The sequence below is a fragment of the Pipistrellus hanaki genome (assembly GCF_964339955.1).
Source record: "Pipistrellus hanaki genome assembly, chromosome: 11".
In the NCBI taxonomy this organism is placed as follows: Eukaryota; Metazoa; Chordata; class Mammalia; order Chiroptera; family Vespertilionidae; genus Pipistrellus; species Pipistrellus hanaki.
Genome location: NC_140513.1, coordinates 2517205 through 2544924, shown reverse-complemented (window position 1 = coordinate 2544924; position 27720 = coordinate 2517205). Strand labels below are relative to the sequence as shown.

General features: G+C 57.2%; 1 protein-coding gene across 10 annotated transcripts in view; it reads right to left on the bottom strand.

Annotated features, from left to right (window-relative positions):
* RAPGEF1 (Rap guanine nucleotide exchange factor 1) overlaps positions 1–27720 on the bottom strand; it is a 94067-nt gene that overhangs the window by 10075 nt on the left and 56272 nt on the right. For 5 of the 10 annotated variants that reach the window (XM_084898638.1, XM_084898637.1, XM_084898635.1 and 2 more), the window contains 12 exons: positions 25372–25460; positions 24540–24692; positions 23971–24094; positions 23436–23619; positions 21220–21720; positions 16202–16401; positions 14688–14846; positions 6591–6869; positions 5897–5989; positions 4301–4386; positions 1176–1287; positions 326–401 (listed from right to left, as the gene is read on the bottom strand). In XM_084898638.1, coding sequence (XP_084754764.1) covers positions 326–401; positions 1176–1287; positions 4301–4386; positions 5897–5989; positions 6591–6869; positions 14688–14846; positions 16202–16401; positions 21220–21720; positions 23436–23619; positions 23971–24094; positions 24540–24692; positions 25372–25460 — 2056 coding nt within the window. The remainder of the gene's footprint in view (positions 1–325; positions 402–1175; positions 1288–4300; positions 4387–5896; positions 5990–6590; positions 6870–14687; positions 14847–16201; positions 16402–21219; positions 21721–23435; positions 23620–23970; positions 24095–24539; positions 24693–25371; positions 25461–27720) is intronic. The other 5 variants (XM_084898643.1, XM_084898636.1, XM_084898640.1 and 2 more) reach the window with 4 other exon arrangements.

Here is a 27720-nt window from a genome sequence, read left to right as displayed (position 1 = left end):
ACAGGCGCGGAGAGAACCACTCAGCCTCAGCGGCAGGCTCTGGAGCCAAGTCAGAGGTAATGCCTTCAGGGACGAACCCTGGGAACTTCCACACGAGCGCGCTAAGGACAGGTTGAAGGGGCAGAGCTTGGCACGCTGCTGGGATACACAGTGGCATGCTCGGGTGCCAGGCAAGGCCACCGGCGGAGCCGCCTCCTGATTCACTCAGGGCTGGCGGAGAGGGCAGAGAGGCCAGGGGAGGGCAGGCCGATGGTCGGCTACAGCAGTTTGTGCCCAGAGCCAGGGAGCGGACACGGACAGAGGCCAGCGCAGAGGCACTGCATACCTTTCCTGTCCGTCTCGGTCGCGTGGACCAGCAGGATGTCCCCGGATCCTCCCCGGACGTCGGGCCCGTCGTCACCCTGCAAGGACGACAGCGCAGCCGGGAGAAGCCGGTTTCAGAGCCACAGGCAGGGATGGCACAACGACGCTGTGCCAGAGACCGCAGGCCCCTCCCCCTCAGCTCTCCCTCAGCCGGGACCGGTGTGGCCATGCTGCGGAGGCCAGGCCCCCCCCCTTCTCCCCCCTCCCCTGCCCCACTGGGAAGGTAAGCACCCAGTGGAACTCGTCTGGGAGGCGGAGGGCCCTGAGGTGCCCAGAGATCGCCGGCCTGGGGCACGCTGCTCTGAGACACACCTGGGTCAGGGGGACCCGGCACCATTCGACCTGTCCCTGCTCACCAACCCATGGGTCAGGGAGGCGAGGAGGGCGGTTCTCACTCTGGGGACAGCAAACCCCAGGGGGCAGACAGGACTGTCCCAGCCTCTCCCAGGACAACTGGGGCAGCGAGCTGTCCTAAGTCTGCATCTGCTCCCGGGGGAGGAGGGGGCATGCACTTGTCCTGTCACGGGTCCTTCCGGGGAGCCCTTCATAGGAGAGTGTACAGTGTCACCAAGACATTTATGCCACACCTTGTCCTGTTCCTCATCCATCTGCCGGGACCTGGCCACCCCTGGTAGCCGGGGCCCCGCTGAGCCAGGATGGAAGAGGTTCGGGGAGCCATGGCCCGGCAGCCACCTGGAGGGCCAACACCTCACGTGGCCTTCTGCTTGGTACACCTCAAGGTTACAGTCTCCTCAAAACCCCTCAGCCTCATCACTGGCCAGACTCGGCACCAAGGCCTGCGAGGTACCCACCTCTTGCTTGAGCGTCAGCCTCGCCATGATCTCATTGTGGTCGATGAGGGACAGTTCGTCCACTTCCTCCTCTGACTGAGCCGACTCGGGACCATCTGGTGACTTCAGGGCCCTGAGGGACAAGTGGTTTGTGCTGCAAATGCCACAGGCCCTGGAGGTGAAGCCGTGCAGCCCTGGCCATGCCCTGAGCCAGCCCTGACCACGGCTACAGGGAGCAGCCAGACCTGCTGCCGCCGCCCTCAGGAGCCAGGCGACGTGGGACATTTCTGCTGTCTCTGGATGATCCAGCTGCAAACAGAAGGGCTCAGCAAGGGGATGGAGAAGGCTCCACTGGTCTATTTCCCTCCGTGCTGGTCTCAGTTACTCCCTGTTAAGGCCCACCGCGTGCGGTCAGTGCTCACGGAGAGGAACAGCAATGGCCAGCAGGACGGGCGAGAGTTCAAGTGACCTTAGTGCCACTGCCCACGTCGTTGCCGAGGGCCATTCCTGAGCGGAAGTGTGAGAGGGGCAGACCCGCTCTTGTCCTGGGGCGCGGGCTCTAGCAGAAGACACACGCCCGGCCAGCGTGGCTCAGGAGAGCATTGACCTATGAACCAGGAAGTCATGGTTTGATTCCTGGTCAGGACACATGCCTGAGTTTTGGGCTCAATCCTCAGTAGGGGCCCTGCAGGAAGCAGACAATCAATGATTCTCCCCCGTCATTGATGTTTCCACCACTCTCTCCCTTCCTCTCTGAAATCAATAAAGAATATATTTAAAAGGAAGGCCCCAGCCTAGTCTCGAAGGCAGGGAAAGCTCCTGAGGACGGGGCAGACAAGCCGAGACTGAAGAGCCGAGCAGGAGTGGCCCAGCACAGGGGGAGAGACCCCTCACCAGGGGAGCAGGCGGGTGGCTGGGAGACACTGAGGAACAAGGGCAATGGATCTATAGATGCCTTACTTTCCCCGAGTTTTCTCCCATATTACCAATTTCTACTTAGGATTCTCAGGATGGACCCTGTGGGCATTGGCTGCCCTTGTGGTCACAGGCCACATTTAAACCTCAAGTGCCTAAGACAGAAGCCTGTGCCACGCCTCTCTGTCAAGACCATCTGTGGGGGGGCTTTTATGGAAAGAGGACTTCCCAGCAATGCTCCTAACCAGTAAGTGCGCCCGCCTCTGCTTCCTTCCCAAGGCCATGGGGACGCTGAGAATGCACCTTCAGGCCCCACGAGCTAACGGGACCCACGATGGCTGTCATGTGGCACAGGCACACATTGCCACAGGTGTTAAGACAGAAAACCCACCACCTTACTCAACACCCGGGGACCCTAGCTGGCAGGTGCGTCAGACTATGGGGACACGGAACAGTGTCAGAGCAGGCTGGGCCCTAGAGGATGCTTTCTAATCGTTTCCTTTGGTCTCTCGCTACTTTTGCCACCTCTTCAACCACTTATGCCGGGCCTGACAATGACATTGGGTATGGCCTAGCTTTACACCCAGGGCCCCAGAGGTAGTTGAACCTTGGCCTAAAGAGGGAGGAAAAGCTTGAATACAGGGTGGGCAAAAGTAGGATTACAGTTGTTTGTACGGAAGCTAATACAATCTATAACAATAAAAGTGAATATGCAAATCAACTGAATGGCTGGACAGTGGAGTGACTGTCCGTGACCTTCCAGATGATCTTCTGGACAAAGCCAGGGCTGCAAGGGCTGAGGCAGCCATGACTGCGAAGGCTACTCTTGCACGAATTTCATGTAGTAGGCCTCTAGTCTATATCATAAAAGCCCAGGCGACTGTTATGGCGGAACCACCAGAACAACCGGTCACTATGATGTGCACTGTCCACCAGGGGGCGGATGCTTAACACAAGAGCTGCCCCCTGGTGGTCAGTGAGCTCCCACAGGGTAGTGCCGCTCTGCCAGAAGCCGGGCTCACAGCTGGCAAGTGCAGCGGCAGCGGGTGGGAGCCTCCCCTGCTTCTGCAGCAGCGCTGAGGAGCAATGAGCTGAGTGCTAAGGAGCAATGAGCTGAGCGCTAAGGAGCAATGAGCTGAGTGCTAAGGAGCAGCAAGCAGCTGGGTGGTAAGGAGCGAGGGGTCCCGGACTGTGAGTGGGATGTCTGCCTGACGGCTTAGGTCCGCTCCCCGGGGAGAGCAGACCCGAGCCAGCAGGCGGACCTCCCCTGAGGGGTCCCAGACTGTGAGAAGGTGCAGGCCGGTATGAGGGACAACCATTCCCCCACCCCCAGTGCACGAATTTCATGCACTGGGCCTCTAATAATTAATAAATAACAATACAGGAATAAACTGTGTTTCATGCATGTACTTGTGACTGTAAGCCTCCTTTTGCCCACCCTGTGCATGGAACACTCCACAGAGGTGCCACCATGAGGCTGCGGGTGCAGGCCCTGCTCAGTACACCCTGTAAGAGTATCCTAGAGAGATCTACCGTCTCAGAACTGGTCAGGCCTGCCTCACGCTAACCCTGCAATGCTATGAGGTGAAAGGGACATATAACCAAAGGCAACGATGACTCCTGACTGATCTTGGTTCCAAAAAAATAAGCCGAACAAGACACTTAGGGAGAATCAGGGTCCTGTAAGGTAGTGTGCTGATATGAGGAAGTGTATTATTTCTTAGGTGTGACGTGATACTGTCATCAGGTAGGCATTTAAAGTTTTCGGGAGGCATGTGGAGTATTTAGGAGCTGAGAGTCGCTCTGTAACTTACTTTCAAATGGTTTAAAAATACACAATATGCACTGTATCTATAAACAGCAAAAACTTGGGGGATGTTTTTAATTCCCTCACTGCACCTGAACTTGGACCAGATCGAGGATGTTGCCGAGGGCCTTAAAGCCCGCCATGGCAGGCAGTAAGGTGAGTAACGGTGTGCAGGTGACCAGCAAGTAGTGGCCGCCTGCAGGATAGAATGCAGGCCTTCAGGGCGGGTTGCTTGTGGTTTTTCCTGTTTCCCTGCGTTTTCCATACTTTCATGCTGTCTACCCTGAGCACGCAGACCTGAGAGTCACACAAAACGAAGGAAGCTTTGCTGCCCACCGCAGGCACCGTGGCTAAGGACACAGCCTGGGTTTGGGTCGCTGCAGCCCCCTGCCAGGGGACTCCGGGGCCCGTGATCACTTCCTACCTTTCTCCGTCTCCGCTTTCCTTCCCAGGCGCACTGCCGACCGAGGAGGGATCTCTGGGGTGCCCGTCCCTCACAGCTGGCGATTCCTGAAAAGAGAAGTCGGCGCTGGGTTTGACAGGTGCCCATGGGGGCCGATCTGCTTCCCAGCATTCCTGCCTGCAGGTGCTTTGGAGTGCAGGTTCCTGGGGGCCCAAGATGTGAGCTGGCCACCCAGGACCCGGCTCATTACACAGACATCACAGCCTCTCCAGAGCATCTTGCCTCCGGCACAGCGCAGGTGCCACTGCTTACAACACATGCCAGCTGCCAACCGCGATGAAGCCCTCCCCACCACCTTGTGGAAGAGAGGATGGCCCAGCCGATCACTCAGCAAAGCTCAGCCAGGCACTGCCACACCGAGGCCCTGTCCCTCAGCTGGCGCCATCCTGCCCATCCTCACACACGGTGGATGGGACAAAGGAAGGGCCCTGCCTGAGATCACGCAGCTAGAAGGCTGCAGGACTCAAACCCAGGCTCTGCCTCCCACACCGAGTCCTAGCCTCTGTGCCCCGTGGAGGGCAGCAAAGCTTCGCTGGCCTGGCTAAAGACCGCGCTCAGCACCGAGTGCTCGATGGCCTCCAGGGCTGGCCCAAAGAGTCTAGCTGCTCCCGTGTACGAGTGAGTGCAAGCCCGCCCCCAGCAGCCTCACTGCTTCCTGGGAACCCGCCTATCCCACTCAGCGACAACACGGCACTCACAACTCCGATCTGCCACCCAGGCCAGCACAGAACGGCAGCAGGAACCTGTGGGACAGTCATGGAGGGCACCCAGCGCAGTGGCCGGCATGGAACATGCACCAGATGGAGGGGCAGGCTCTGGAGGGCCAGCCCATGATGACGCCAGGGGCGAGGGAGGGGCACCTGAGGCCACAGGTGAGGTGAGAACTCCAGGGGAGAACAGCTAAGCTCCCACACACGGGGTCAATTCCCACTGCACTGAAACCCCACAGTACTCCAGGGACCTGCTAACTTTGAGCAGGGCAGCCTGTGTGGACATCTGGGACCCTGTGGGGATCCCCTTGGGGAGAGTTACTTTTGAGGCTTTTGAACTTGCTCATGTTTTGCTGCAGCAAAACCTGGAAGCCGACTCCCCGATGGAACTGCTGGGCCTGGCTCGCCTGGAGCGGGGACAGAGTGAAACGTGGCAGCGTTGGGTGGTCCTCGGAGGGAGGTGCCAAAGGCACAGCGGGGCTACCTTCCAGACTCACTGCTGCTGGGGAGCAGCTGGCCAGGGGGTGAATGGGTGCTGGGCAGGTGGAGGGGGTGATGGCGTGGAGGGCTCCGTGTGGCAGAGACCCTCGCCGTGGTGCCCTCAGCACTAGCAGATGGGACAGAAGGAAGTCCCCAGAGCACGCCGTACGTGGCCAGGCCATCTGCAGGCTGCCCACAGAGTCCAGAAGAGCCACCGGCCCGGCTCCAGGAGTGCTGCATGCACAGCAGCGGAAGCCACGGGAAGACCTACACGGCAGCCACGTCCTCTCCCACGGGGCCCGGCCTGCTGGTGACCGAGAGGCTCAGCCAGCCAGAAGCTGGGCCAGGGCAGCCCGAGGCTACTTACTCCTCGAGAGCGAGCCAGCTCCGCGCTGCTCTGGCCAGAGGAGCACAGACTGACGTATTCACCCCCACCAGCCTCCGCACTGGCGTTTTCACTCTGGGGAGAAGGACGAGAGGAAAGCACCTGACGGCCTCCAGCCGGCCTCGGGCCCGGGCAGCCTGCGGAGCCCCGCGGACGCTCCTTCCACGGAGGGCAGAGCGCAAAGCTGCCTGGCCACCTCGTGTGGTGTCCCAGGGCTCACGCCTCCTGCGGCATCCTGTCCAAAGAGGCCCAGGGCCGTTCACTGCCAGAGGCCCACCTGCCCACTACACCGGGATAAAGGAGGGAAAGAGGCAGCTGCGAAGATGCCCTGCCTGTTTGCTCGGCGCTACCTGCCTGCCCGGAGGAAGGCCGCAGCCCGTGGCCAGCGCAGGAGAGTAGGCCCGGCACTCAGCACCGCACACAACCAGAGGCACGTCCGTGACCTCTGCGCCGCCCTCTCACCACCAAACAGAGCGCGAGCCACGTCCTCTGCCTCGTGCTCACCGTCACGGACGCCGCTCAGGGGCGCAGGCCCGGTGCGGGGCTCGAGGCCGCGGTCGGGGCCTCCGGGAGCGGCCGCCCGCCTGGGACCCGCACTAGCCGGGCTGCCCACACTGACCGCTAACGGCGACGCAGCTTTCTCACACACGCAGCCCCACGGGTGTGCGGTTCTCACCGAAGGCGTCTGGGGCGAGTCAGGGAGAGAGGCTGCGGGAGGAAGGCAGACAGTGCTCCCATGAAAGGTGCTCTCCTGAGAAGACGGAAGAGGAAGAGGCCCGTCCGCGGTGCTGGGAGGCAGGCTGGCCGCGGCGGGCCGCGCCAAGTCCGAGCTCTGAGACTGGTGGACAGGTGGGAAGTGTGGAGAGGAAGAGGAGGTAGGCGGGAGGAAAGGGTGTGCGGAAGCTTGGTTGTGAGGCACGAAATCCTGGGAGTAGGACCTAAACACAGATTTATACTAGAGAATCCAAGCGAGAACACACACAAACGAGGAGACGGAGAGAAAACAGACAAGAGAGAGAGAGAGATTAGATTACTCAGCGGAACTCTGACAGACTGGTCACAGTAATTCTGAGGAGGCCCCAGACCAGGCCCAACCTGCCCCGGGTCCTCTGGCCTAGACCCGCTCCCTCCCTTCCCACCCTCCACCCTCAGTGAGAGGCCTGGAGACTGGCCAGTGCTGTCCTCAGGGTCTCCATGGCAGGACGCCCCAAGGACAGCAGGCCTGCTCTGTGAGGGCGGTCAGGACCTCTGCTGTCACACTCCCAACCTATGCCTCCTGTTCTTCAGGCACCTGGTGGCTAAGTTCCACACGCAGTCAGACACCGGGTCATACTGACTCATTTTGAACCTTTAGGATAAGTAAACCTCTTTGGATTTATCCCTTGAAAGCCAAACACTACTGCACCCCAGCCCAGCCCAGCCCAGCGGCTCTCGCGCTGATGGCTGTGGAGCCTGAGTGGCCACAGCGCCCGCAAGAAGTTCCGGAGAGCCCTGGCCGGGTAGTGCAGTGGGCTAGAGGGTCATCCTGATACACCAAGGTTGTGGGTTTGATCCCTGATCAGGGCACATATAAGAATCAACCATGAATGCATAAATAAGTGGGTCAACAAACTGACTAATCTCTCTAAAACCAAATAAAAATAAAAAAAAAGAGGCTCCAGAGAGAGGTTGGCCTTCTGCCATGAGAACACAATGAAAAGTCTGGGGCCTATGGGGGGGCTCCTCACCGACCATCCTGGCACCTCATCTTGGGCTTTTGGCTCCCAAACTGTGAGAAACACGTTCCTGTTGCTGATAAGCCACCCAGGCTGTGGTGTTTTGTTAACAAACAGCAGCCGGAATGGACCGAGACAAAAAGACCAGCTCTTGCTAGAGTCCGACACTGTCCTCCCTGACCCCGCCCTGTAAGCTCACTGAGCGTTGAGCACCAGCAGGCCCTGCCACACGAACACGACAGTTCCCGTGTGATCACAATGCATCACGCTTCCTAACTGGTCACGTGGCCTATTATTACACAGGTCTCATGTGACAAGCTCAGGGGGGCGGCTCCCACACCGCTGGGGCCTGCTCCGGGAGCAGGGACAGGGCAGTAGCTCGGAGGGCACACTTTCAAGCCACACGGACCTGGGATGAGACAATGGCACTTGTGCCACAGGCTCGTGTGGATTTAGCAGTGACGCCCTGTGCGTGCCGAGCACGGCCTGGCCTGTGACAAGCACCTGACCCACGTCACTGTCCTCCCTTGCCCTCCCAATGCCAACCTGGGAACTACTGCACACAGCAGAGCTGAGGCATTTAGCAGGGCTCAGGCAGATGTCCTGGATGAAGGAATACTTAGGGATGCTTCTCATGTTATTACAGGAGTGCCTGGATCGTTGCCTGACTCAGCAGCGCCTCCATTTCGGGTGGAGAGTAGCAGACAAGCATCAGGCGCTGCCCAGGTGCAGGCCCACAGAGGAAGCTGGGGAAGGAGGTTCCAGCCGCACAGGGCGGGCCCTGCAGGGGAGGGGACAGCCACCAAGAAGGGAGGAGGTGCGGCATCTCCAGGCCTAAGCGCCCGCCCTCCTGCCCCGAGGCTCCTGAGCAGCTCTGGCATTCAAGCTATGCGGTCCTGTTAGGACAGGAGCCAAGCTGGAGGAGCACCTTGTGGGGCGGGGAGATGCAAGGGGCTGCTCTCTCATCACCCGAAAGCTCGGGCCTCTCGGGGCTCTGCAGGCATGAGGGCCACGCTGGGGCCCCTGGTACCATTTCCAACACGTCTGGTCCCCCCGGCCTCCCCGGAGCACTTCCAGGCCCCTCATGATCCTATTTAGTCATGTGCACAGGGAGAGAGGCGGAGCCGGCTGCTGGACAAAACACCGCTGCAGCAGAGCCCAAAGTTTATTTTAGGGTCTGGCTGGTGCCCGGCCTTGCCGCCTCTCCGCAGCAGTTTTATTTATAGCCGTGAAGACTGGCGGGCTGAGGCTCTATAACAAGAGGTGGCTGCCTGTCTAGACCGGAGGTCTCTGCAGAGCCAGGAGCACCAGAGCCAGTTCTTGGATGGCTGCCCAAGGTTCTGCATGAACCATCTCACCTACACTCCCTCAGGGGTGCTTCTGGTCCTGACGACTAAGAGGAAGCAGGAGGCAGCGGGGAAGGCTCACTCTCAGCGAGTGTCCTGAGCATGCGACAGTCCCTGACTGCCAGCCACAGCTCTGTAGGACCTGCCTCCTAGCCACGCGAGCTCTCCTGGCTGAGTGACGACCAGCGTGCAAAGGCAGTGAGCCTGGCTGGACGGACTACGGAGCCAGGAAGCAGAGGTCTGCCCGCAGGAGACCCCGGAGCCGTACCCACTCTGGAGCACACACACACCTGGGAGGGACCACCCAGTGCTCTGAGCGGGAGGGATGACAACCTTGCATGTTAGCACGTGGTCGCTCACATCCTGAAAAGCAGTCACCAAAGCTGGCCGGGCACCAGTTTTCCCGGACACTTTCTTTCCATTCAAGTCCTGGCATGAAAAACGGCCAGGGATGCGCCCTGTGTTGTGCTGGCAAGAAAGCAGATCTTTGAATGGAAAACCCTGATCCCTCAACATGCCAACCCACTGAGTCCCTCTGAATAGAAGGAAGACGGGGGCGTCTGAGAAGGCCAGGGTGTGCCAGCAGCCGTGGGCCGGAGCCACAGGCCGAAGGGCCTGGCTCGGAACGGCAGCTCCAGTGACCGAGGGCCAAGCTTTAGTGAACCTTCACCCCCACCGATTACAGGAAATGCGGCTGGACTTCCTGTCCTCAAGTGTTCGCGGAGATGGCTCATCGCTGCATGCTCCTGGCTCAGCAAGGCTGTGTGTCAGTGTTTGGAGGCTACTTAGCAAAACAGACAAGCTGCTGAAGCTGGCTTTGGGCTTCCATTCTTACCCGCCAGTTGTGAGCAACACACAGTGTGGTCTGGGCTTTCTCCCCGGGACAGCTCAGCACCGGCCGCTGGCTCTGAGCACGCCTCCTTCAAACAGGGACCCCGAGTGTCCACACAGTGGGCCCAAGTTATTTTCCTCGGAAGGAAGTCCCCTTGCGGCCGTAGCACAAGCCCTCCCTGGTCTCCGGGAGGAGACGCCTGCAGAGGCGCGTGGACCTGGTTCTGAGATGGGACAGGACTGCTCCCGTCTCGGTCACCAGGAAGGACCCTTGGTGACACTGCTTGTCACTCCAGGGGGGCGGCTGCTAGGAGGAGTGCTGGTTTGTCTCCTCTCTCCTTCCTGGTCCTGATTAATTCCATGTCTGCAAAGCCATCCCCTGGGACTGCCCGAGGCCCCGGGGACTGTCCGAGGTGCCCCCGTGTTCATTTGTGGCAACTTCACTTTCCATAAGGAAAGAAGCTGAGGCCGAAGCACCTGCTGATACCCGCTGCCTGGCCAAGGAGGCCCCGGCCGGCCCCGCGGCCTTCATCTGACAGAGAAAGGCAGCATCAGAAGCATGGTGGGGTTAGAATGTATCTTCTCTATCTTTAAATAAACTTCTTGAAGTCTATTTTTTAAAACCACTGGAAAATTCTAATGTGGATTTTATAATAAAGGATGTAAGAGGACAAAACTCTTTTGCACGAAGAGTAGAGACCTAGTACTTTTCTTCTCATCTGACACAGTTTTGCAATCTGAATCACAAGATCTTCCTTGAAAACATTACATCTTGGCCAGTGGTTTCACGGCTAATTGTATTTGTGCAAAAACCTCCAGCACACTGGAGGGCGCTCTGCGGTCACTGAAGACTGGCCTCAACAGCAGCACTCCTTACAGAGGGGCTTACTGCCGTTCAAAAAGGACTTGCATTCATTTCTAGAAATCTGACCGAACTCTCTCCCTCGGTTTGGATTTGAACACAGGGGCCCTGACTTCCACTCACTCCCGGAGCTCCGTTCAGAGCAGGAGGTACACGCACGCACAGGCCTCTTCTTTCCTTTGATTTGAGGCTGTTTGGTAAAGCGGGGACAGAGGGGCACGGAAAGGCTCAGGACAGAAGCAGCAGGAGGGCCCAGGCGGGCTGCTCTGGCTCACCGAGCAGAGAGGATGGCCTTGGAGACAGGATCGGCGGGTTAGCTATGGATGACCTGCCGCTGCCCGTTCCTCTCCCGGCTGCAAGTCTCTGGAGGCCCCTCCGAGTTCAGGAGATGCACGCCGAGAGGGAAGGAAGGTGTGGGTGTGCCCAGGACGGAGAGCACCAAGGCGTTTTCATGGCAACCCATGCGTGGACTTTTCTCCTCACCTAGCCCTCTTAGGTCTCAATAGTGATTGCAAATCAGCACTGCGTCAATGCCAACATAACACTACTTCTCCCGACGGAGATCTGGAGGCTAACCTTAGCTCTCACTTAAGGCTCTGAGCAAACGGCTCGGCTTCTCCATTCCAGCGTCCGCACCTCTGCAACGTGGGCAAGTGTTCCATCCCGAGTGGCAGGAAGGGCCTGACAGGTCGACACCAGAGAACATGCGAGTCGAGGCAAGTGTGTGTGGACAGAACCCCTAGGGCTCATGTCCCACATCACCTTTCTGAGGACCAGGGTAGCCCCTGGCCAAACTGTCATGGAGTCACCGGCAGCACTCCTGTGTCCGAAGCTGGTCCGAGAGCACTGAGCCCCAAAGGGCCTGAGCGTTAACGAAAGAGGCGGGAGTCTAACCACTTTGCCCCCGGGCCCAGGAGTCTAACCATTGTGCCCCTGGGCCCAGGTGGTCCCTGAGGGTCTCGGAAACCCAGGAGGGGTGCTGGTCTGCATGCACCTCCTTCCCCAAGGCCATGTCAAGGCTCCCTGTGGGATGGAGCTCAGACTTCATATGTCAGAGGCACTGCTGGCCACACATGCAGGGCATTTGGCAGGAAGGGCGCTAGGGCGCCGGGCGAATACCCCAAGGAGCCCAGCAGACAGGAAGTACTTGTAAAACTCTCAGGACAGCTGGCAGCCAAAGCCGCTGGGGTCAGCGGAGGGAAAATGAGGAAGAAGTGTGTTTCTTGGGCACAGCCTGGGACCAGCGCATCTGATTCATGGGAACAGAGGCTGTCCTGTGACGAGTGACGAGTCAGCAGTGGCTTGTCCCGATGAGATGCTGGGAAGCAGGGTGATGGGCCCCGGGGAGACGTGCAGGCCTCCTTGGTCAGGGCTCATACTCGTGGGTGAAGCAAGTCCTCTGGGTTGGGTCAGCATCACGGAGCACCTGCCACTTGCCCTGAGCGATGTACTACGCTTGCAAGCATGTAACAAGTCCAGGCCCTGCCGAAACCGGTTTGGCTCAGTGGATAGAGCATCAGCCTGCAGACTGAAAGGTCCCGGGTTCGATTCCGGTCAGGGGCATGTACCTTGGTTGCGGGTACATCCCCAGTGGGGGGTGTGCAAGAGACAGCTGATCGATGTTTCTCTCTCATCGATGTTTCTAACTCTCTATCCCTCTCTCTTCCTCTCTGTAAAAAATCAATAAAATATATTTTTTAAAAAGTCCAGGCCCTAACCTTACAGCCTTGAGGAAAAGCAGCTGGGACTACAACCAAAAGGAAGCAGCCACCTCTCAATGTGATGACAAACAGCTATAACACCTCTCTCTACCATTTGGCAGTGCGTCTTGTGCACGTGCTTTCCCTTTAACCCTACAAGGATGGCAGCGCTGTCCTGCAGCCTCTGGACCCTGCCTGCTGCCCGGCCCATGCCAGGAGAGGCCCTGCGCTCGCGGTCCCAGGAAGAGGGAACAGCAATGCGTTTCCAGCGCCCACCTCCCTCCATTTTAATCAGTCGATGCAGGTTTACGGTGGTTTCGATGGTTAGAATCTTCTGGTAGAAGTGGCAGTTCCCTGGGCCAAGGACAGTGTGAGCTGCCTTCAGATCTGACCATGCTGTGTTCCAATGGCACCCTTTGGAATGCCAGGCTGGACTGATGGCCAAGGGATGAAGAAATTCGGGAATAAAGGGCCGCTCTGAGAGCAATGCCCAGCCTCTGTCTGGGCACCTCTCAGAGAGGGCACATGAAGAGTTCCAAACATTCAGGCCGCTACCCACGGCTCTGGGTGGGGGGCGGGGGCAGGATGGCCTTCCTTCTAGGAAACCAACTCCTTCGTTAGCTCATTCCCATGGGCCCCTCAGTGGAGCTGGTGCCAAGCATCTTTCTGATGCTGGTGCCTCAGCCTCCCTCAGACCCACACTTAGTTAAAGCACCCCTCTATTTCCTTCTCTGCTCCAGCAACAGTCCAGTGCATTGTCAGCCCTGTGACCCCGAACTGCTCAAAAGGGATACTGTAGATACTCTTAGGATAATTCACACTTACTTTCTGTTCATAGAGGGAAATACAGTCAAGAGCTGGGATTGTCTGAGGGCCAAGTTTTGCACGATCTGTGAAAGGAGCCAGCCAGAGCGCCTCTGCGGAAACAGAGGGCGTCTGTGCGCAGCCGGGCCAGGGGTGGGGGGGTTCCCTCTCCATGGCAAGTGCAGGGACGGGAGGGCTCTTCGAGCTAGGCCCAGCACCCAGAGGAAGAATGCACCGAAGGTCCTCACAACAGGCACTGGATGGTGCCCAGCAAGGCAGCCTGGGAACCACCACCCTGGGCCCCGAGCTTGGCCAGGTCTCTGAGAGGCCTGGGCGGCCGCATTTAGAGGCGGGGCGTCCCAGCAGGTTCAGGCCATCAGCCCGCGCTCTAAGCACCAAGCAGCAGAAGCTCTTCTGAAACTCACTGTGTGCCTGGAGTTTCCTACGACTGCACTTAGTCCTCACGCAGGGAGGGGACTGAGGCTGGAGGATGAACAAAGCGCGCAGGGACCAGCGGACTGCAGGGACCCGAACGTGGCTCCTTCCCTAAGTCTGTCCTGTCCCCCAGCCCCTGCCCCCCATTTCACAGACACAGATTAAAGGGGAACGGCGGCTGTTCGGGTGTTTGGACAGATGCAGATTCCAGTGAAAGACACACTATGCTTCCTAAGGCGCTGGTGTCCCGAAGTTTCAGAAAGATTCTATTTAAAAAAATGGCTGCAAATATCCCCTCTACCAGCAACTGCCACCACGAGGCGCATCCACTTCCCTATTCCGGGAATCGGCTGGCCTTGTGGCTGACCCGAGAAGGCAGTGGAAGTGGCGGAGGGCCAACTCTGAGCCAGGCCTTAAGATACCTTCCACGCTTCCGTTTGTTCCCTGGGAACCCTGCCAGCTGCCTGATCAAGCCCGGGCTGGCCTGGCGGAGGCGGGCGGATGGTGTGGATGGCGATCAGCCCAGCTGTCCCAGCTGAGGCTCCAGGGATGCGAGCAAGTCCAGCCAAAGTCAGCCCGGGCAGGTCAGCACCATTGCCCACCATCCTATGTCCTAAGCTATGGGAAATGGTCACTGCTGTTTGCAGTCACTGCGTTTTGGGGGAGTTTGTTACATAGCAAAAGCTGACACAGCCCTCAAACTCCAACTCTTTCATGCCCTGGCAGAGCCTGCTATCCTGGGCTTTGCTTCCTTTGTGAGGAATATTCCCATTTAGGCACAGGACACATATCAGGCTGGCCAAGGGGGAGTCTGAACAAAAAGGCCAGAACGTCCCTGCAGGCGATGCCTGAGTGATACGGCTGTGAGTGTGGCCGCCACCATCCCCCCACACCTGCCCTCCCTCCCGTTCACAGTCCTCCAGCACAGAGACCCAGCCCCGTGTACCCTACCCCATCCGTGCAGGGATCTGCAGAAGGCAAAGCCAGCGCTGAGCAGCGGCACACACACCGGAGGGCACAGGCTACAAACGGAAGATGACATCCTCCAGGTGCCGAGCAGAGCGCGGAGGGAGCACTCACCGAGGGCACGGGCAAGTTGCCATGCCGGCTGAGAAAGGAGTTAGAGACGGACACACTGATGCCCTGAGTGGCACTGCTGTCCTCGGAGGTGAAGGCCACTTTAGTTTGCTGGACACAGTAGGAGACAGAGGAGAAGGAAGAAGCAGCATAAGAGGCCTGCTGGATAGAGGGACGAGAGAGAAGATGGGAAGGAGGGAGAGAAGCAGAGAACAGTCAGGCATGTATGCACAAAGGCCACGGAGGCTGCCACCCAACTGCGCTCAGGCATTCTGGAGAGGGATGGCTTCTTGGCTCAGTTTGGAGATCAGAGACAGCTTCCAAGGCTCCTGGCCCCCTTTCACTTCCTTACGATAGATTTAAAGCTGGCTTTCACACAACTGTGTCCACTGGGAGTGGTGGCGAGGGGGCAGAGAGGCCTAGTGGTTTGAGTCCCACTTTACCACTTACTCAGGGCCCCAGCCCTCCTTGGTGGTGTAGACCGTGGTTTTATTCGCACTTCAGCGGAGTGCAGAACAAGAGCTAGGCTGCCTGGGTTTGACTCTGGGCCCTGCCATTTAAGTCAGACTGAGGGCATTACCTAACGCTCTCTGGCCTCAGGCTTTCCCTCTGGAAAGACAGGGATAACCCTGCAGGGCTGTGTCCATGTGAAGCACTTAGAACCGTGCCTTCCACAGCGTACGGTGCCAACAGGCCTGGGTACTTACTACTCCCATCTCTGTTGGTAAAGCGGGTAACACTTCCCGAGTCTGCATTTGGGAGGGTGTGCCGAGCAGCCTGCAGAGGGCGCCACACAGCATGCCTGGGAGCTGTCCCCAACTCTTCTGGACAGCATGGCTGGGCAGGATGCTTGGGTTCTAGACCTGACCAGAGCCCGCTTGGCTAGTAAACTGGCAGCTAAGAGAAGAAGGTCAGAGGCACACCCATGTGCTCTCCTGCCTGGCCCAGGGCCTGCCCGCACTGCCTGCCCGTGCAGAGCTGAGTCCGTGGCTGTGTGCAGCCTTACACAGGCGCCTTTAGAGGAGGAAGGTGCCAGGCCCGGCAGTGTAGCTCTGTTTACAGCCATCCTGCTCCAATGGGGAGAGAAAGTGGCTGTCAATTAGGCCCATTATGTAAATCAGGCCGCAGATGGCCCTACACAGACCGGGCCCTGTGCTCAGAATCCCTCTCTCCTGGGAGTCTATATTGGAGCCACAGAAGAGAGAAAAAAATGCAGGAGAGTCAGCAGAGAGAGCAAACACTTTGAGTAAAGCCAGTCCCAGCTGCACAGCTACTCAGAGAAGAGGGGATCCCCACCCCCAGGTGGGGAGCAGCAGAGCAGGAGACAGGCTGCCCGGGAACTGCCAAGGGGAAGTGAGCCCCACGTGGGAGATGTGCGGGTTCCACACCGGCCCAGGCCCCTGCCCCGAGGAGGAGGAGGAGGAGGAGGAGGAGGAGGAGAAGAGGAGGAGGAGCTTCTGGTTCCTGGAGGCCTGTGGCCCTGGCAGCAGGGAGGGCACCTGGGAGGGGCTGCTTACCAGCTGCCGCTGCTTGGGCGGGAGGGCGGGGGGCGGCGCCAGGTCCGGCGGGTCGGCGCTGCTGAAGGTGTCGTTGAAGCCGTACACCTCCATGAGCAGCTTGTTCTTCTGCTGGTAGACGTGCTCGTTCTGCGGCGTCTGGTAGAACACGGACGGCTGCGGCTCCGAGTAGTCCTCGAGCAGCTGCATGTAGGCCAGCACTGCGGACAGAGATGGCACCCTGGCTCTGGCACCGGGGGGCGAGCTGCGGGGCCCCCCCTCCAGCAGCAGGCAGTGAGACCGCTCTGTGTGACCTGGGCACACGCGTGCAAATGCAGCGAATGGACTCCAAGAGGGAGCCCCAGCTGTGGGCTCTGGGCACAAAGACACGTCAGTGCAGGCTCACTGAGTCACCAACGGGTGCTCTGGTGGAGAAGGTGACAGTGGACAGGCCAGTGGGGAGAAGGGATATACAGGAACTCTACTTTCTGCTCAGCGCTGCCGTGAGCATCGAACTCTAAAAAACAAAGCCTGTTTTCACCGAGCACCCTGGGGCACTGGCCCCCTGGGGCAGAGCCCTCGGGGTTTCCAGGCACTCGAGGGGCACGGGCTGGGGCAGCTCCCGGGGCAGCACAGCTGTCCACCCTCAGCCCAGCTCCGCTGTCTTCTTTCTGTCCCGGGAACACCCGCAGGGAGTCTGCACCTCTGATCCCGGCGCTTCCCGCCCTCCTCTGCGCCCAGCTACCTGCCGCTTTCCCAGCCGCTCACACAGCCCCCCGCCCCTCACTCCTTTCCTTCTCAGCTCTCCTCACAGGTCAGGGCTACCCGGGGGGAGAGAAGGTGTTTATCACTCACCAGATTTTACTGAACACCCACTACTGTCAGGCACTGCAGAGGCTGGCAAACAAATCATCTGCCATGGGCTCACCCCTCCAGAGACAGCACCCAGACCGTGGAGAACTAGCAGTGGGTGGCAAGGGGCTGCCTGTCTAGAATATGGATGAGCTCCGTGAGATGGCGAGGAGCCCGCCACACAGAGGGCACAGGCCAGGCAAGGGCCGGAGGGGCACGGGGGCCAGGAGGGCAGCACACAGCTGTCCAGGAGACAGGGGAGATGAGCCCGTCACCAGGAGGGGCGGGGCTGTGTGAATGGGCAGGTCCCACGGAGGGCCCGGGGGCCGCCGCCGCTGTCTTGTGCAGACCACCAGGCTGCTGAGGTTCTTCAGTGGAAGGTCCCCGGGGTGTGTGTGTGTGTGTGTGTGTGTGTGTGTGTGTGTGTGAGGTGTGAGAGGTCTGGTTCATGGCGCATTTTCAAAGCAGATGCCACCGGATTGCTGCCTCTCACTCCAGCCAGAGCGGCCATATCACAGTGGCTGACACACAGTAGGTGTCTGCGGCATTTGTAGGATGAAGGAATGAATGGAACACGTGTCCCTCAGCACTGCCAGGCTGAGCCGCTGGGGTGGGACTTGTAATGCGCCCACGGGGTGTGCAAGAAACACAGCAACGCCACCCTACTCCCCCCTTCCAGCTGAGAGGCTAGAGCCAATCCCTGGGGGGAGGAGTGGAGAGAGGGCTCCGATTCAAATGCATGCACCCTCCCCCCAACAATCCTCCGGGAAACCCCAGCCCTTGCCACCGCCATCTGACACCGCCGTCTGAAATCACCGCCATCTGACACCACGCTGCTACCCTTTGGTGGAGCAGCCTGCACACAGGGGCAGGCTCTCTCGCTGGCACAGGTGACAGCACCCGCAGAGACCCCCAGGCAGACAACAGCAGTCGCACCAAGCAGGAGAGATGTCAGAGAACAAAGAGCTCAGCTGTCACGTCTCAGTGACCTCATCCTCGGAGGCACCTTCTCTGGAGGCAGGGGCGGAGCCCTGGGTCTCACTCGGGCACCGTGTACATGTGCTCCTGACTCGGTGTTCGTGATCTGAGCCCCACCTGCAGAGCCAGGCTGTACTGAAGACTCCAGAGCATTCTGGAAGAAGCAGCAGTTTGGAACGGACGTGCACAGAAGCCGCGGAGGAGGGCTGTAGCGCAAGCTCTCTCTCCCATCCCCTCCACCTCTGTGACCTGATCCTGCAGTTGACATTCCCACAAAGTCTGGGTCAGGCAGCCTGAGCTCCTGCAGCGCCTTTCCCTGCCCAGGCGGCTGGGGAGCACCGGTGTCAGGGTCTGCTCTGCACACGTGTGCGCCTTTGTCTGCAGGGAAGGCACTTGCCCCAGGACGCACTAATAAATCCACCTACGGAGCTGGCTGCACACACGCTAAGGGAGTTAGTGTCAGTGAGAGCTGGAAAGAAAAGGAACCGATGTCCTTGTGTGGCAGGCGAATGGGGTGGCAAAGAGTCACCATCCTGAGCGGGTGCCTCCCTTTGGGTCCCGGCACAAGTGCCACGAGCACCTGCCAGGCGGAGCCGAGATCCAGAGACCAGGGGCAGGTGGCAAGGACAATTTTGTAGAGCTTAATTTTGTATTTTCAAACAACGACAAAGTTGGGGGCTTAACTGGAGCCCCAAACCAGTCAGCAAACCTGATACCACCCAGTCAGGATCCAGGCCGAGCTGAAGAAAGCAGCACAAAGGCAGCGGCATGGCCTTGCTCTCCCCTGCATCCTCTGGGGTCAAGGCAGATGCGAACTGCTCTCTAGGAGTGTCTTCCTGGCACCCTCCCCTGGGGGAGGGGTTCAAAGTCACCTTCCTTATTTAAAAGGACCAATCAGAACGCCTGAGCTCCGACAAGCATCGTGTGGCACTTGGCTGTCAGGGGTGGGCAGGCACAGGCGCCTCCTCCCCCGAAAGACTGGCTGCCGCTGGTGCACAACCGACTCCTCCGGGGTCTGCGAAGGTGGTCTCCACCTGCTCCCCAAGAGGACTGACCACCACCTGCCACAGGGAAACCTGGATGAGACGCGCAGTGATGCCTACCACCTGCCAGTCCCTTCCAAAGGCAGCCTGGCATTAGGACTCCCGCTCCCCTGGGCAGGCTGGCACTGCAGCGGCACCGGGACCATGGGCAGACAGGAAGCTTGTCTGGCACAAGGGCCCTGTGGGGCTGCCCACACCAAGAGGGGCTCGGCCCCCTGGGACATCACAGCCCCTGAAGGACGAGGCTGCTGTGTGGCAGGGACTGCGCGTGGCTGAGCGCCGCCGCAGCGCATACTAAGGGCCATTACTCCCTCCTCCTCCACGATGTGACGAGGTGCAGCTGGAGCTGCAGAGGCCCCTCGGGAAGTGAAGGACCAAGCCTTCGAGAGCCACAAGGCTGGGGTCCTTTCACAGATCACAGAACAGACGACCTGCTGCATAGGGACTCCACCTGGATGGGGTCTCGGAGGAGAGACCCCTGCAGGTCAGATGGGAGCAGCCCAGATCTTGGGCCAGGCTCAGGTGCTTTGAGCTCCGGGTTCTTCATCTACAAAACGGAAGCTCGTGCCACCCCTCGGCCAGGTCGCAGCAAGAAGTGGTATGCAGGCGTGTGGAGCTTTAGCCCAGGCCCCGCAAGCTCTCAGCAGGTTTGAAAGGTTTGCAGGCACAAGCGCTAGGGACGTTGATGGATAAAATGAAGCCTAAGTTAATGGCAAACATTCTGGACAACTGCTTGTTCTGGGGAAACAGTGGCTACCTCTCCCTTCCCTTCCCTTCTCGCCACCCCCCAGGTCGGCCACCTGCACCTGTCCTGAGGCTGGCTCCTCGGCCAGGCAGCACCACTCATGCAGTTTGCACAGATGCAATCCTGGCCTGAGTTCTGGGTTCAAAGGATTCCAGGAAAGGAAAGGAAAGGGTGTGGGTCCCAATCGGCATGCTGCTCAGGACAAGGGAAGGTGGGGGAGGGGAGGACCAACAGTTCTGAAACTCTCTGCAGAGGGAGGAGGGAGGTGAAGGTCGTGTTCCTGGTATTGCCATTTGCAGCTTCCTCCCAAGTGCCCTGGTTTCTAATGAGCCCACGTACACGACAGATGGGAGTGACATCACTATGCTTACAGAGCCAGCTCTCCCCTCCAGCCGGGGGGCGGGGGGGCGGGGGGAGGGGGCACACCACTCAGGCTATTACACGAGCTGGTGACACCCAGTGAGGAGCCAGGGAACGCGTGGCGTCCTCAGAGGCCCCTCCTTCCCATGGCCCAGGTCAGTCCTGCTGCGGCTAACCTGGCCAGATGGCCTCTTGTGTGAGAACCTGGGAACCCGGAATGCAGAAGCTGTCTGCGGGATGTGGCACCTGAGGCCAGGGAGCCCTGTGGGGCTGACGTGGCCACACGCACATCTCAATGGTGACAGCAGGGTGCCAGGAAAAACAGCAGAGCTGTGCCGGCGAAGTGGGGAGGGATCAGGAGGCAGACGGCCACGCGGAGCAGTGGGGAGCTGGCAGAAAAGACAATGTGCAGTGGAACACTACTTAGGAGTATGATGGCAAACACACAGTTGAAATGTTCAAAATATGACCAAAACTTTAGCTCCACCCCTGGGCCCCAATGACATCATTTATAATAATAAAAGTGTAATATGCTAATTAGACCAGATGACCTTCGGGACGAAGCGGGGTGGGGGGGGAGGAGGCAGAGGCAGCTGCTGCGGGGCCGAGCCCCTTGCATGAATTTTGTGCACCGAGCCGCTAGTCTATTATAACAAATGGTCATTCAGGGACCCTGAGAGTGCCTCTGGGGCTACAGAAACTCTCCTGGAATTCACATGTCTCCGGCTTTACCACCATCTTGCTGCAATGGTGCTCTGAATGCCACAACACTCGTTTTTCTTTCTCACCACATATTCAGGCCAGGAGATCAACTGACTTCCATCTACCAGAGGCCAAATTCCTGGAGGCCAGGCCTGAGCTTTTACAGCAGCAGTAACGAGGCCAGCTTCCCAGGCTTGACAATCAATCACAGCACTGGACTGACATGACCAGGAGTGCCCTCGTACCTGTGTTCTCCCTCTCATGAACTGAGGAGCCCAGGCGTGGTTCTGGTCTGATTACATAGAACATACCGCCCATTCAGGTTACAAACGTGCCTCCCGCAGCCCAGCAAGGCTTACTGTGTTTGTTTTTCTTCTCTGGCAGGGGCGGCGGCTTCTCCGGGTCACCCGCGGACTCGGGCGCAGTGAAGTCACTCACAAATTCCACGGAGGCCGAGGACCCTCCTTGCTGGAAGGGGAGAATAGCAGCAAAGGGCGTGAAGGAGGTGGGCTGCACCAGGGCGGGGTTCTGCAGGTCGTCCTCGGAGATGTTGTCGTATTGGGAGGGGTGCCGCTCGTAGGACACGCGGGAGCCAGAGCTGTCCGAGGTCTGGGAGGCCGCGCTCCTGCGCTTCTTCTCGGGGAGGGCCGGCGGCATGTCCGTCTGTGGCCCTGGGGCTACGGGCCCGTCAGGCTGGGAGCAGCTGCCGAGAGACAACTGGAAAGGATGGCCGAGAAACGGGGACCCAGACTCTCCCAAGGACTCCGGCAATGGGCTAAGGTTACAGGCCACTTGCTGAGGTATCTGGTCTGCGTTGGAGAGGTCTTGCTGAAGGAACTCGTAGTCAGGATCATAGTGATCTGCATTCACAACAGGAGAGACACGCCTGTCAGCCACCAGACCCCACCCCTGCTGTCGCCCAATCCTGCTCAGTACGGCGGGACAAAAAACGTCTCCCATCTCATCTAGACAGACCCGTGCTTTTTAAAAAAATATTTTTTAAATTGATTTTCCACAGAGAGAAAGGGAGAGGGATAGAGAGTCAGAAACATTGATGAGAGAGAAACATCAATCAGCTGCCTCCTGCACACCCCCTACTGGGGATGTGCCCGCAACCAATGTACATGCCCTTGGCCAGAATTCAACCTGGGATCCTTCAGTCCATAGGCTAACGCTCTATCCACTGAGCCATACTGGTTAGAGCCCGTGCTTTCCTTTTTTTTTTTTTTTTTTTTAATATATTTTATTGATTTTTTACAGAGAAGAAGAGAGAGGGATAGAGAGTTAGAAACATTGATGAGAGAGAATCATCAATCAGCTGCCTCTTGCACCACCCCTACTGGGGATGTGCCCACAACCAAGGTACATGCCCTTGACCGGAATCGAACCCAGGACCTTTCAGTCCGCAGGTCGACGCTCTATCCACTGAGCCAAACTGGTCTCGGCCCGTGCTTTCTTTTATAGTTTCCATTCTTCTCACTGCTTGTAACAATAAAAACAGATGGGAATATGACTATTGTCCTTTATTTTTTCCTGTATTTTTTGAATTTGAGTTAAAAAGAAAATGCTCTGTGTCTGGATGGCTCCGTTGGTTGAGAAACTGTCCCATGAACTGAAAGGTCACCGGTTCGATTCCTGGTCAGGGCACATACCTAGGTTTTAGGTTTGATCCCTGGTTGGGGTGCATAGGAGAGGCAACTTGATTGATGTTTCTCTCTCTCTCACCCTAAAATAAAAAAATATACCCTTGGGTGAAGATTTGAAAATGAAAAGAAAATGCATGGTCACTACAGAAAATGTGGCAAATGTAAAAAACCACCCCAAGTCCTGCAATCTACCTGTAATCTGCTTACAATTTGATGTATTTCCTCAGAAGTCCCCTGCTCCCCAAATTCTTTTTTTTCTCTCTGAACTATGTAAGTGGTCTAGGATTTTGTCTGCTGATCAATAGATCACAACTGACTTCTAACAGTTATATATCATGACACCAAATCGCTTTATCATCATTTGCCCAATTTCCTAACCCTTTTTATGAAAAAGTCACTGGTCCTAACACTGCCGAGCTCTATGTCTCTGGACGGCAACCTTGCTGCCACTCTGATCATGTTCTGACGGTGAACTCTCCAGAGTGAGATCTCATGGACACGAGCAGCCGACGCTCTCAGCCTCACACCGACGGTCTCTGAGACTCTCCCCGGCCCGCGCTGCAGGCGGGCAGCACCGAGGGCGCGGTGCTCAGCTGCCTCTCCCCGTCAGAAGCTCCAGGGTCTCCCTTCACTTGCAGCTCGGAGCACAGATGGCTCTTCACTTTGGCAAAGGGAGTCAAACTGCACAGCGACAGATTAGCTGTAGTAACAGCGACACGGGAGCATCTCCCGGGGTTTGTATCTTTCACATCGTTACTTCATCTCAACTTTCAACCTCCTCCCTTAGACAGACTGTGGTGCCCTCGTGTGCAGGTGAGGAAACTGAGGCCCAGGCTTTGGAGGATGGGCATCAGCACATGACCCCGAAGAAGCTACCGGATGATGAGTCGGGATGTGTGTGTGTGTGTGTGACGACGCCCACAGCTCACCTAGTGTTTCACAGCTTGTGTTCCGGGAGCACTGCCCGCTGTCCCTGTCCAGGGAGGACAGCTGCTCGTCCGACCTGCTGAGCTTGCCGATGCTGCTGCAGGGCGACAGGCGGGGCGACTCTCCCCCGTAGGAGTGGCTGCCTCCCGACAGGCGCCTCTGGGCATAACAGTCCCCGTCAAAATCCTGTGTGCGAGAATAAAACAAGAGTCACTTCTGAGAAAGGGCGGCAGGGAGGGGGAGGGAACGGGAATGTTTACTTGGAGAAGAATCTACCGCCACCGGGAAAACCAACCGGTGGGAAAGGCCAGCTCTGAGGTAAGCATCGCACCTGTGACTGCCAGCGAGCAGCCTCCAGGAGCAGCCTCCAGGAATGCGGAGTGTGTGGGGGGGGCCTGGGGCCAGTCTCCCCACCCCCAGCCCCCACCCTCATCCTGCAGAGAAACTTCCAGCGTCTGGGAGAGCCTGGTGACTAAGGCAGGGGGAGGAGACGATCCCAGCCCAGAGCCACTGGCCTTCCTCGCTGGGCTGCATTACCTGCCTATTGATTCCAACAGGCAAGCTGGAGCCGCTGGTGGCTCGACTCATGGGGGCCACGACGGCCACGCGGGTTGGGGATGGCGCAGACTGCCTTTTCTTCGGCGGCAATGCCGGCGGAGGACTGAGCAAATCAAAAATCCCCGTCAGACCCACAGCCCAAACAACACTCTTTAAACAGATACAAGGCAGAGCATTCTTCATCATTAAGACACTGCACACCTACTTTTCACCCTTTCAACTCCCCGCCCCACTCCCCTTCTGCCAAAACAAACCTATCAGACCTGCCAAAAGGCTGCAGCCAGAAAAGCCCTTTCTGTTCCTTTTGTGAGAAATTGGACCAGTTTTCTTAACTTGGCTCAGGCTAAAAGGCGAGCCGTGAGAGCTCCAGAGAGTGGGTGAGGGCGGACGCTGGGGCTGGGCCCGGCTTCCAGAAGGCCCGTCTGAGGAAGGTCCAACTTCCAAGGCTTCTAAAAGCAAGGAACTAACTTCTTTTCACCTCATTCCACCCTTCCATTCACCGAATTAAGTCATCAACAGAGGGGAGTGCTAGGAAAATAGAAAAATACCTGTTATCAACCACCCGAATGCCAGGTAAAGGGGGCTTGGGGGGCGCGACCTCTTCATCAGTAGCATCTGGGAGCAGCTCGGTGGACTGTGACAGGCCAGTCGTCTTGTTCAGAATCTCCATCTCCCTGTCTGTCAGGGGGAGCTCAGACTGGCTGGGAATGGCAGAGAACTCGGGTTACGGAGATTACAGAGACACAGGTCCAAAGAGGGTCAGGATGTGACCAGGCCGCCAAATGGCTTGGAGGTGGGCTTACAAGGGTGGTTTGATCACCAACAAACAACAGAGGCCTGGCCAGGCCCCCCTGACTGCATCTTAGATTTCTTGTCTGTTAAAGGAATCCTTCAACGAGATGATCTAAAGGCTTTTAAAAACGCTCCACAGTTGTTCTGTGTCTGTACTAGGGGCTTGTAGTAGATAAAGCCAAATGCTAAACCCAACCTTCTTCCCAAAGTTCTTTCCAATCAGGAAACGATGGTCAAGAAATGCAAAGTGTGGAAATAGGGGGATGTGGACAAATATGTGATACCTTAATCAATAAAGAAATTTAAAAAAAAAGAAAAAAAGAAAAAGAAAGAAATGCAAACTGTGGGTCACTGGCCGCTCACATACTATCCTTAGAAAGAGTCCCGTTGACCATTAACCTCGAGACCAGGAAACACTTCCAGGCATGTGTGAACTGTACACACTTTAAATAACACAGGCACTTACCGGAACTCACTGGAAAAGGAATGTGGGCCTCAACCAACCTGCCTGACGTGGAGGCCCCAGCGGCTCCCATTTGAGTGCAGAGCCGACGTGAGTACGGGGCTGGAGGGCTCGTCAGCACTTACCCCTCGGGCTTGCAGGCTGGGGAGCTGGGTTTCACTGGGCTTGTTGGAGACGGATGCCCCTGCTTCTCGATGGTCAGTCTGACCAGCTCCTACACACAGAGGAGAAAGCAGTGAGGCGTGAGGACGGGTCCCCACTGCTGAGTCTGCAGTTTGCACAACCAGCCTCTGCTCCCGAGGCTCACATCTTTGTGCCTAGATTCCCCGCACACCATCAATGCGAGCGTCCTCTGACTTAGGTAATCTGCATGACTTCCCAAAATGTCCCTCCCCTCCAAAAATAGCTTCGAGCCTGTCGAGAAGTTTCAAAGGCATCAAGGTACTTCCTCTTGGAAGGGGGAAATGACAACCCCACTGTCTCACAATGACTGGGTTCATGGCAGTGTAATTCCCCTGGTGGGACAGATTCCAGGCCGTGCGTGGAAGCACCACTCCTCAGTTCTCTAAAGCTGTTCTGTCCTGTGCAGGGCGCTGCTACCCATGCCACACCTCTGGCTTCGGGGGAAGTGGTTTTGCAAAGTGAGCTGGGTATGGGTGTGGCAGCAGCTGGTATACTGAGATGACTGGCTGGGATCTTTGTCAATGGACAGCTAATCAAGGGCATACCACCTAGCAAAGAAATAACTTTAAAAGATGCTTTTTAAAACAGAAAAGAAGGAGAAGCAGGAGAGGGGAGGGGCAGGGACAGATGGCATCAGGTTCTGCTTGTTTTTCCATTGGAACGCACTTCCCCAGCAAGCTCTGACGATCGCCTATACCCCGATAAGAACCATTTGGAGCATACAGATCATTCCACCAACCGCTCCAGTCACTCTGCCTGACTCCACTTCTAACTTTTACTTCTCAGGTCCCTTTTGCCTAGAAGTTGGTGTAAATGGCATCACACAGAAAGTACTCTTTTGTGTCCAATTTCTCTTTCTGAACAGCTTATGGGTACCTAACTCACGTGCCATACAATTCAGCTTTTTAGAATGGACAGCTCAGTGGTTTTTAGCCTGTTCGTGGAGTTGTGCAACTGTCAACACAATCCATTTTAGGACTCTTCATCACCTCCGAGGGAGACTGTGCCCATGACTGTCATCATTTCCGCAGCCCTCCAAGCCCCGCACCCAGTCCCCTCTGCCCTGCTCTGCCTTCTGCTCAGTATGTAATACATTTCTGTGGCCACGATGAGTCTGTTCCTTCTTATTCCTGAATTGTATTCCAGGGGTCAGACAACCCCACAATTTCTGCATCCACTTTCTGGAGGAGGGACAGCTCAACATGAATGTCTGGGTTAGAAGGCACAGCCAGAGGAGGCAGCAATGGGCTCTGTGGGTAATACAGCAACACGTCCCTAACTCACTTGCAACGTCTCTCCAAACTCAAAAATGCCACTCACAGGAATTGCAACCCACGTGATAAGGCAGAGAGGTAACATCCTTCCTAGAGCCAGAGTTTTTCCAGAACTGAATTAGAAAAAAGAAGTATCAAAGAAGAAGTTCACTAATGTCTACAGCCATGGTCAGTCATCATTAGAGTCTCCAGCTTCCATGACACTAAAATAGGAACTCCCAGGCCTGGCAATGGCGTCATGCTTCGGACAGCCTGTGTAGAGGACAGCCTGTCAGTGTGTACCACACACCCTGAAAGGCTGCATTATTTTTATAGTAATTTAGCCAAGGAAAATGTCACGGATGTGTGTGAAAATTAAAGCAGAAACAATGGTCATCACTGCATCATATGTAACAGATGCAATTAGACTGCTCCATCTTCCATAATTAAATATTCAATACTAGGCACTGACTACATAAGTAAGGATAGAACTGAACGACAGACCGTTAGCTTGCCTTTAAAAACCATCTCACCACGAGAGCGTGTGACACACGGAAAGACAGGAATACACCGTTTTTTGTTTCTCCGCTTGTTCTAAGTTTTCTGCAGTGAGCCTGTGTCACAGGCATTCCTGCCGGAATATTAACTGAAAACGTCAGTGCACACAGGCAGACGCATGGCCCCAGACCCGTGTCCCCGCTCTGTCAAGTGATGCTTGTTCTCAGAGACACGCAGGACCTGAGATCTCTGCGAACCAGTACTGGACGAAGAAAGAATTACTATTTTCCTGTTATCACAACTTAAATCTAAATGAAATCTCACAAACGTGTAAGAAAGAGCTCCCTGGCTGGGATTACTGACGATGGAGAAGCGAGACTCCGTCATCAGGAGAGCAGGCAAGTGGAGGAAGGGAAAGCAGCTGGTCCCCAGGCCACACCGAAGAGCAGTGTGGCAACAGGGGGAGCCAGAGGCCGGACCACAGTACGTGGACACCCCACATTCATGATTTATGAGCAGGGCAAGGGGAACAGAGAGAAG